This window comes from Meriones unguiculatus, chromosome 5 (assembly GCF_030254825.1).
Source record: "Meriones unguiculatus strain TT.TT164.6M chromosome 5, Bangor_MerUng_6.1, whole genome shotgun sequence".
NCBI classification, from domain to species: Eukaryota; Metazoa; Chordata; class Mammalia; order Rodentia; family Muridae; genus Meriones; species Meriones unguiculatus.
Window position 1 is genome coordinate 128,083,962 of NC_083353.1, and position 10,788 is coordinate 128,094,749.

Below are 10,788 nucleotides of genomic sequence, written 5' to 3' on the forward strand. Positions count from 1 at the left end.
TGGGTCTAAGCATGAGCTGACCTTTCTGTAGAGCAGCTCTCATTAACATTGCTGACTGCACAGCAAGAGGCTTGCAGAAAAAGCCTCCTCGCATCCTAGATGTGTTCAAGACAGCAGCATAAACTTCCCGGGCTACTGATTACTATTCATGAAGGTGGATCTCCAGACACACTCATTCTGATTCCTAAGATCCCAGAACTTGTAGAGCTGGGAATGTTTTTTTAAACTCAAATTTTCAGCTTCCTAATTTTTCTAATAGTGGAACCAAATCTTTAAGCCCTAAACTGACTTGATAAGTAATATATATATATATATCTACATTATTAAATTTAGGGAAGCCATATGTGTCCTTTTAATAACCTTGCTGACTTTAAATGTAAAAGATGCTTTGGGGCTGCAGAGACAGCTCAGTGGTTAAAGGCATGAGCTGCTCCTGCAGAGGACCTGAGTTTAATTCCCAGCACTCACATGAGCAGTTCACAGCAACTCGTAACTCGAGCTCCAGTTGATTTGATGCCCTCTTTGGCCTCCAAGGGCACTTGCACAAGTGCAGCATACACCCACACAGATGTATAAATAAAATCAAAATGTACAAGATAACTTTATTATGCTAACTTAACTGATGGAAAATTGAAGAAAGATTGAAAAACTGAATGATTTGTGGCCGCAGACCTGGGCAATCTGAAAAATGGGCAAACACTAGTCAACAGGTGCTGGCCTCCGGTCCCAGTGGCACCCGCTCACTTGGCCCTGTACGCACTTCACGTGTGCACCGCAGAACTACAGAAAGCAGCTGGGGCGTTTGTCCAAAGTGTTCTACAGTAGCAAACTCAGGTGGAGAATAGAGGAAATACGGCTCAGGCACCTCACTTTTCTGCTTGCCAGGCATCAGACTGTGGATTCAGGAAGGAACAGGAACCTGTGCCTGCCTCTACACTGTCTCTCTGCTATCATGCCCGTCTGTATCTATTTCCCCAGAGAAGGGGCAGAACTCGGGGCTCTAAGCCTCTGTACTTCACTGCACCCCGAGCAAAGTTAGGCTCCCTCCACCTCCATCACCCAGGGGAAGCTGCTCCCATCAATTCTGATTAGCTGAAAAGGCATCGCTGCCACGGCGGTTGTTAGCTGAAATGTAGAGATCAATATTTTTCCCCTTTGGGCTTCAGTGAGCTGCAAGGAAGGGGCCGAGAGGTGCTAGTGGGTGGTTTACCTTGTCGAGCTGGTTGTAGAAGTCAATGTTTGCGGCACAGAGGTACCGCCCAAGCAGCGTGGCATGGGTCGTAAACACCGTGGCGATGGGGAGTTTCCTGGCACGGGACAGGATGAGCCCGGTGCCTGCCTGCCATTCATGGAATTGGGCAATGATGTGTTTGCCGTCTGCATGGTCGGTCACCTGCACCGCAACAAACTCCTTTAGAAAAGTGATGGTGACGCTTGTTCTTGACCCTTGCCCACAGCAGGACAGATGTGAGGAGTGCAAATCCTGTCCCTCCCAAATGGGTATAAACGTGAAGCAAACTTAGCAAGAGAAAGTTGGATTCACTGATTTGCTGGTCACGTCTGTGTGCTTTAATATCTTAATCCTGCCTTTCAGTAATTGGTCATAGTTATTTTTGTATCCACAGAATAAATATTATTAATAAATAATAAATATTCATTATACTGTTAGTAACTTGAATAAATATGTCATCAGTAGTAATATTCACTGAGTAAATGACTCGATAATAGAAGTAATGCTTTAGAAGAAACCAAGTAAGCTTCTTTAAAAAAAAAAAATACCACACACACACACAAACCACATGGTGGCTGGTCTCCAACTTGGGACCATGTCTCAGGCAGGAAGACTATGGAGGAAGAGTTGATGGCACTCACTACTGCCACAGGACTGCACACCAGTCATTCTGACAGACTTTTCCCACAGTACTAACCTGTCTTCACCCCAGCTACCACCAAGAAGCTGCCTGCCCACCGTGTTCTGTCAGCCCTTGGTAGCTATTGCACAGGACTTCATCGGAAAGATGTGATAGGGGGAGCTCTGTCACAATACCCTTCGCTCCCCTCCCCTCTAGGGCTCTCACGCCTTCAGATCTGACTGCCAGGTTAGGTGCAGCCATCTGGAAGTGATGAGAGGCATGCAAGGAAATCTTGCTGCTGGGCTTTGAAGGGTTAAGAGGATAGAGGCTGGGCTAGTTTAACAAACCCAGTTTGTTTGTTAGACTCTTACTCTGTACACACCTCTGGGCTATCCTGCTGCAAAGGACTTCACTTCAGCCCTTAGCAAAAATAGGGACCTCAAAAAGTCACTGTAAGAGCACCTGCACTCATACCTACACAGAGTGTTTCAAGTCTTTTCTGATGTCTAGAATTTATATATACTTTCCATGATGTACACCTCTTTTATGCACATATTTTGTGTATCATCTATAAAAGCAGACAATATATAAGCAATATATCTGGGTGTTTTATATACTTGATTTCATTTAAATGCTACACAAGATGAATAGAAATAAGTTTTACTACTCTGTTGCAAATGGCACATAGTTTAGGAATGATAAATATTTTCTTAAAAATCCTTTTAAAAACGCATTGTGACAATCAATAAAAGCATCATGTCCCAATGCTTGCGTCATTGCTGGATCCTCAAGCAGTGGGCTGCCCCTCTGTCATTATGCCACAAACTGTACCTCTTTTAAGAACCAGGCAGTTAAAGACCCAAATATGAGCATGTCGTTGGCTTCTCGGTCATGATGAGGAATGCCAACACCGCATGCTTCCCAGAAGTCACCCTTCCACCTGTCCAGATTCCATGCAGAGGAGCTTATGTCAAAGAGCACCACGTAGGGACTCCCTTCTATCAGCCATCTTCCAAAATGCACCTGACGGGAAAAACACACAGCCATCGTCTCATTAAGTATAACGAAAGAGAAGAAAGCGTATTTGAGTTAGAAGGGGTAAACATTACTTGGAGAGGGTTATGACTTGCATGGGAAAAGCCCTCTACAGGCTCATTGATTTGGACTCTTAGCCCCAGTTTGTGGTGCTGTTTGGGAAGGCTGTGGAACCTTCAGGAGGTGGAGCCTCACTGGAAGAAGGCCTTGGAGTTTTATAGCCAGGCTCCACTTCCTGTGTACTTTCTGCTTCCTGGGGGCTGATGCAATGTCAGCCAGCCTCCTGCTCTTGCTCCCATGACTGTCCTGCCTGCTGCTGTATTTTCCCTGGTGAGCTACAGCCCTCTACACTGCACATCCTTTCTCCCTGACTTTTGTCAGAATAATTTATCACAGACACAAGAAAGAAACTGAGACAGAAAACAGTGGCAGACCAAGCGTCAATGTGAAACGTTTCCTCAAAGAGAAACCCTCAAGTGTTGAAAGCCTTTGAAAGTTGGTATAACTCCGGAGTTTTCTGTATATAAGATCAGACCATCTATCAATAGTGAATGTCCCTTATTTCTTTTTCTTGTCTTATACTATTTTTGTGTGTGTGTGTGTGTGTGTGTGTGGTCTGCTTTCTGGTAACAGTTCATTGAGAGTTACAGAGGGAAGAAAGAGTTAGATCTTTTACCTGGCAGCCATGTTTATTCATTGCATCCATGGCTTTCCTGACAGCATCATTGTTGGGCTCACACTGTTCCACTTGCGTCTTCATATTGTGCTCAAAATATGGACCTATCAGGAAATAGTTTTCTCCCCATTCGTCTGCTGTTGTTTTGGCCTTGGTCTGAATCACAGTATAGATGCCCCCAACTGTAAGGGAGAAAACTTTGCATTATTATTCCAGTCAGCAATTCAAGAGATGAATTGCTATTATGGTGCTGTTTAAAGTAGCCACTATTCTAAGGCCTCTTGAGGTGCATGTCAAAGTGGCAAGCTGGCCGTGCAGGCATTCCAAGAACTCTCAAGACAGCACTGGAGGAAAGCAGTGCAAATCTCAAGGTGCCATTCACAGTTCAGTGCAAACACAGGCCAAACAGCCATGGTCACATTGTATGTCCTCAGCAGGCATTCCCTTCACTGCTATTACAGTGGGTCTCCAGGCTCTAATGTGTCTAAAAAACAATCTCTGCAATTTCCTAATGCTCAGGAACCGGTCCCTCTCTAAGGCAAAAACAAGGTGCCTTTGACCAGGACTGGAAGATTTTGATGGAGGATATTTGACCAAATCCTGGTGTCAAGCCATTGATACAAATGCCAATTTTCATGTTCATACAATGGCTCTCCCTGCCCATCCCCTTCCCTGGGTTCCTAGAAGTTTTGTTTATTCCTCCTCCCTCCGGCATTGCTGCTACCACTGTTAAAATATAAAGCTAGAAAGAATGCACACTCTCGACTCTAGCATGCCAACATCTAGAAAGCTGTCCCAGGGAAACAGGAGGAAGATGAGTGTATGAAGATATCCACAGTATCATTATAAAGGTGGAAAATTGGAAACAACTGAGACTGAACTAATTAAGTCACCTGCTCTAATGCCCAGTTTTAGCCTCTTAAATGGGAGTGAAATGCTGTTTACCTCAGAAAGACAGATTGGAAAAGAAGTAATGAAAGTTAGGGCTAATGAGTCTAAAAGTGTGTCTTAACTCAGTGGAAGAGTGTTTACCTAGCGTGAGCAAGATGCTGAGTTTGATTCCCAGCAACACACACACACACACACACACACACACACACACACACCTTCATGGGAAAGGCGATATTTGAGCAAGAATAATATCACTTAAAAGGGTGACTAGAAGCTGAGCATGGCGGTGCACACCTTTAATCCCAGAACTCAGGAAGCAAAGGCAGGGAAATCTCTGAGTTGGATGCAAGCCTGGTCTATAGAGTGAGTTCCAGGACATCCAGGAACAGAAAAACCCTGTCTCAAAAAACAAAATAAGAAAAAAAAAAAAACAACCAAACAAAACCCAACCAAACAAATAAATAAAGAAACAAAAGGTTGACCAAAAAGGGGGGAAAAAAGAGGCAGGTGGGTATCATGGAGAAGAAAATTTCAGACAGTGCTGAGGTCAAAGCCAGGGCTTGAAGTTGGGGACAGAGTGAAGGTGAGAACAATGAAAGGTAATTGAGGGGAGTAGTGTAAGGCTGGACAACAGGAGTGAGGAACAGTTCTGGACAAGAGAAGGTCTCCAGGAAATTGGGCAAGAAATTTTCTGTGTCAGCCCTCAGTAATCAGGTATCAGAATATGAAAACCACCCAAGGCAGTTTCGTTAGTCTTTTGTCCTTTCACTTTTGTAGGCAATGGATAACACAGGAAGTCCTCCCTGATATCCAGGATGCTTGCTTTCCATGCAATGGATAACTTAGGAAGTCCTACCTGATAGTCAGGATGCTTTGCACTGTAGGTAATAACTCAGGAAGTCCTCCCTGACAGACAGGAGCTGGAAAAACCTGTCCCTGGTCCTCAGTTAGAAATCTCTATCTTGTCACTTGTGAACTGAAAAGAATTTGTTTCTCACTGACATTTCTCAGGTTTTTCAATTAATCATATACAGGTGTCTGCAACCATTTAATCTTAAATTTTTTAATTTTAGTCAAGTTAATGTCAGTAAATCTTATTAATAGTCACAGACAATGGCCACAATTGCATACATTTACATATGTTTGTTATACATGCTTATATAAACCAATTTAGGAAGATTTCACACTGTTTGAAGTACTCAAGTCACAGAATCTGGAAGTCATATGGCTGTTTTGGTTGTATACATATCGATCTCACGTTCCTATCCCCAAACATATCTGCAGGAGTAGAAATGGTCATTCTTCATCATTCTACATCAGTCTACATCATTCTCTGAAGCTATCTCTCCAGCTCTGGCAGGACAATGACTGTGTTCCCTGTGACAATGGATGACAAGCATCCTCAGCCCTTCACTAGGCCTATGGCTCAGATCAAAGAAGCCACAGTGGGTAATAGGAGTGACAGACTCTACGCATGGTCGCATGTCCTCCTGCCTATTCCTATAATGGCTGCTCCAGTTGGTCAGTGAAAAGGGTTTGTCCACACTAAGTTGGGAGAAGGAAGCGGGTGACTATTGTTTGTCCTGAAGCTGTGTGTGTGCCAGGCACTGCTTTTAACAACAGTTGTGTGTTTCGTGTGGTGGAGTGGGGGATGCCACTGGCTCAGTCACATCCACACCAGACAAAGAAGCCTCAGTCCCCAGCTACTGTGATACCTGTGACTTTAATAGGTTTCACAGATATCTTTTACCCCTTCTCTTCTCAAAATTATGAAATTACTCAAAGTGAAAGCCAGTAAAAGATGTTTTAACTTACTTGTTTAAAAAAAAAAAAACTACCAGTAAGCGAAAGCCAGTATTTGCTAATTGCTAATCAGTTCTGTAAGTAATTTATAACTGTTATTTCTCATAGGTGTCACAGAACACCATAGGGGATGATCCTGTGCTTATTTCACAAATGAGTAAACCAGACACTGAGAGACTTTGTGACGGATCTGGCGTCACTCATGGGTTGGTTGGGTTGCGACTCTAGCTCAGTTTGACTCCAAAACCTCCAGGCGGCAGAGATTAAGAGCCCAGCTCAAGACATGGAGCACCAAATCGGCAGACCTTTCAAAGTCCCTGGGGGGAGATGATACAGGGGAGAAATGAAGAGTTTCATGAAAAGGTGAATGGCATGGGGTTTCAGTGTGTGGGATGATGGAATGTTTTCTGCCCACGTGGGAAACAGGAGCTAACTGAGATAGTTTGGGCTTAGCTTTCTTGAAAACCTTTAAATTACATTATCATTTTTACGTATGAGGGTGCATTGTGTCATAGCACATGGAGGAAAGCCAGACGACAACTTGTGTATGTTGTCTGTCTCCTTCCACCTGGTGGGTCCCAGGGATTGAACCCAGGATCAGTGCAGTTACCCGTACATTTATCTGCTGAGCTATCTTGTTGTGTATGTGTGGAGGGATGCCAATACATGGGTGTGTGCATGCCTGCATGTATATGAGTATGTGTGTGAATGTGTGTGTGTGTGTGTCTTTGTATGTGCATGTGTGCACACATGCATGTACATGTGTATGAATATCTGTGTATGTGTGTCTGCATGCATGGACATAAGTGTGGGCTGGGGGGGGTGCACATGTGTGCATTTTTACTAGATACTTTTGAACTAACAAGAGAATCCCAATGACTTCCAAATTTTAAAGACACAGCTTTTCTTTCTGTTTTCAAAATAATCACATTTTTATGGTGTGTGTGTGTGAAAGAGAGAGACATTTCTGTATGTATACATTATGCAATGTTGAAGCAGGCCCACAGGTAATACTGCACTCAGCAGAGAAAGCCCGAAGGCTCTCTGCATAAAAACTAGATAAGAAAGTGTCTGGACATTCACCACTTTATCAACACAGTGACGGAACCAGAGCAGCAAGATGTGAGGAAGAAACAACCAGTTTCCATACTGGAGAAAAGAAAGTCCGGTTGCTGCTATTTGTGGATTACACGATCATTTGTCCAGAAAATCTTAAAGACTGCACCAGAAAACTACTAGAACTAATGAATCAGCCAAATTACAGGATCCAAAGTCATCACACAAAAACCAGTGACATTTCTATATGCCAAAAGCAATTTTCCTGGAAAAAAAATCAAGAAAGCATTCCTGTTCACAATACAATAAAATTTTAACACCTAAGAATTTAACCAAAAAGATGGAAGATCTGTACCATCCATCAAAACTACAAAACATTGATAAAATAAATAGAAAAAAAATGAAGAAAAGAGAGATAAACCACATTCATGCATTGAAATAATTAATATTGTTTATCTTCACATTATTCAATTCAGTATCAATGGAAATTCCAATGGCATTTATCACAGAAATAGAAAAACACAATTCTAAAATTCGTATGGAAACACAGAAGATCTTCAATAGCCAAAGTGAACTTGAGACAAAAGAACAAAGCCAGGGGCTAGGGAGACAGCCCACCGGATAAGAGCACTGGCTCTCTAGCTGCTCGTCCAGACGACCTGAGTTTGGTTGCCAGCACCGACATCAGAATGCTCACAACCACCTCTAACTACAGCCCCAGAGGATCAGACACCCTCCAGTTCTATAAAAAAAAAAAAAAAGGAATCAACCAAGAGGCATTATACTACCTGGTTTTAAAACGTGCCACAAAAATGTAGTAGTCAAAATAGCATGATGTGGGCATAAAAATACAGAAGCCAATGGACTAGAATAGCAAGCTTAGAAACACAGCCGCACCTCTGTGGCCCGCTGACTTCTGACAGGGATGGAAAGAACACATGGTGAAGGACATGATTCTAGGAACCTGGGTGTCTGTGAGCACAGCAACGGAACTAGCCCGAACCCTAAAGGAACTCAATACCCAAGCTGGAGCTGTGAAACCACTGGAAGGAAACCCAGAGGACAGACTTCACAACAATGGAATGGACAAGGATATTTTGGGTAAGACTCTCAAAGCACAGGAAACAAGTAAAATCCTATCCAACCAGCAGAAGAAACAGCCAACAGGATAAACATAGGCTTGAGCAAGACACCATTTGCAAATTATTAGTCTCATTACAGACTGATATTAAGAGAACATGAGAAACCCAGCTCAATAGTGAATCATCACTACCATATGGTGAGCAGCAAACCTAAATAGACATTTCTCAAATAAGCTGTTCCTACACCAATCCCAGCACCATCTGGAAATCTGATAAAAATACAAGGCCATCTTTCTCAGAAAACCTTACATGAGACCGAGAAGAAGGCCCAGCCAGTAAGTGTTTGCCATGCAAGCCTGAGGGCCTGCCCCACATGGGTATGCTGGATGTTAGGATCTCATCACAGCAGAGGTGGAAACAGGCTCTGGCCAGACAGGCTAGCCTCGGCAAGCCAGTGAGAGCCTCTGTCTCAAAAAAAAAAAAATCCCACTTCGGATGAGTGCCAAACAGCTAGCCCATCATTTGCCAGTGATATTTCCAAACTCATGACCACACAGGCAGTCCTGGTTCAAATCAGTGGTCAAAAAAAAAAAAAAAAAAAACAAAACAGAAAAAGGCATGAATGTGGCAATGAATGAGACCTATAGGGATGGGGTAATATGACAGGGGTGGGAGTAAGGAAAGAGGGTGGGAGTGAGAGTAAACAGAACACACAGCTATGGAACTGTCAAAGAACAAATTCAATTAGTGAAAAAATACATTAGAAGTGAAGGACAAAATGGTGTGATTTGCAGGAAATTTGATATAATTGGAGATTATCGTAAGTAAAACAAACCAGAGTAAGAATGACAAACACTGCTTGTTTTCTGTCATTTGTGGATATTAGGTTTATCTCCTTAAAGGTAATAATTCATCAGGAGTTTCACAATCTAGTCCTGGCTGGTCTCTCATCTCTGCACAGACTCCTGTTTTCTCTCTCAGGTCACACTATGTATCTTGGTTTACACACCGTGAGTCTTGGGTTGTGCAGTTCTCACACACACAGGTCTCTCTCCACCTTGCTGCCTTCTTCACTGTCTTTGCCCCACAGCTTTGCCCCACAGCTTCGGTGATTCAGCCCACAGCTCTCAGTACAAGCGTCTGTCCACAGGACAGCTCCCCTGAGCCAGACTATGCTGGGAATTACACCCTAACGATCAACATGCAATACAGTGCACAGCCTTGTTCCTCTGCCCTCTCATCCATCACACTGGATGCGTTTCAGAGGACTGGACGTTAAGTCTGCATTGCTCAAGCCTGGCTGTCTACTCTCCAAAGCACCTGACACCTAGGATGCACTCGATGCTCTTTATTAAATAATAGCTGGATAGTTGTAATAATAAGTGGACGAATGAATAAAAGGCAACCACCCAAGGCTAGTGTGGACAGGAAAGATTATTTTGAGACCTGAGAATAACATAACTATTATTCCTTCACTTGCTGTGCTTTCCACATTTCTGTTGGCAAAATCCTGGCACTGGAGAACTGTTTTTCCTCCTTAAGACTTTTTTTTCCCTTTAGGCTGGAGAGATGGCTTAGGGGTTAAGACCACTTGTTTCTCTTGCAGAGGACTCATGTTCATTTCCCAGCCCCCACATGGTGGCTCCCAACCCCCTGTAACTCAGTTTGCAGGATTCAGACTCTCCCTTCTGGCCTTTGTGGACACTTCGTGTGCATGAAAAATGCCATACATGTAGGCAAGCACTCATACATATAAAATTTAATTAAAAAAAAGAGTATCAGTTTTTGAAAGCCTTTTGTTTTCTTGGATATGAGTACACTTCCTTGTTTGCCACAGATCATTGTAGTATGGCCAGGACATGCTGTATTCACTTTATCAATAAAGCACCTGACATCTAGCTAGCCTACAGGTCCCTCCAACACATACACACACACACAAACCTTCAAAAATCTCTGCTGTTTAACCGTGGGTCCAAGCTTTTTACCTACAGAGCATTTCCTGAGGCAGTGGGCATTTTAATATTCAGTTGTTATGTGGACTTTGGAGAGATGAAAGTGTTCCTCCCATCTCTATTATGTGAGTGGCCACTGGGGGGCCCACATGCCTTTTTGGGTATGAAAAGGGGGAGGTGGGTTCATGAGCCATACAAGACCTCACATCATATCCACAAACTGCGCAGGACTACAGATTCAAGTTATTATTATTATTTTTTTAAAGGAGCTGCACTAGCAATGACCTGTCAGGGATGGCTACAGTCATTATCTATCTAAATAAAACTTAGATTGAAGGTGTTAAATTTATGCTGAAGACGTCAACATGAGCAGATGGCACTATTTAAAAGCCAATTAACAGGAGCTCAGCAGTGAAAGACACTTGCTGCTCTACCTGAGT

The 10,788-nt window shown here is 43.2% G+C and overlaps 1 protein-coding gene across 3 annotated transcripts in view; it reads right to left on the minus strand.

The window, feature by feature from the left end:
* Gys2 (glycogen synthase 2) overlaps positions 1 to 10,788 on the minus strand; it is a 33,152-nt gene that overhangs the window by 19,982 nt on the left and 2,382 nt on the right. For all 3 annotated transcript variants that reach the window (XM_060384418.1, XM_021658881.2, XM_060384417.1), the window contains exons 2-4: positions 3,565 to 3,746; positions 2,685 to 2,876; positions 1,211 to 1,393 (exon numbers count right to left, since the gene is read on the minus strand). In XM_060384418.1, the coding sequence (XP_060240401.1) occupies positions 1,211 to 1,393; positions 2,685 to 2,876; positions 3,565 to 3,746 (557 nt within the window). The remainder of the gene's footprint in view (positions 1 to 1,210; positions 1,394 to 2,684; positions 2,877 to 3,564; positions 3,747 to 10,788) is intronic.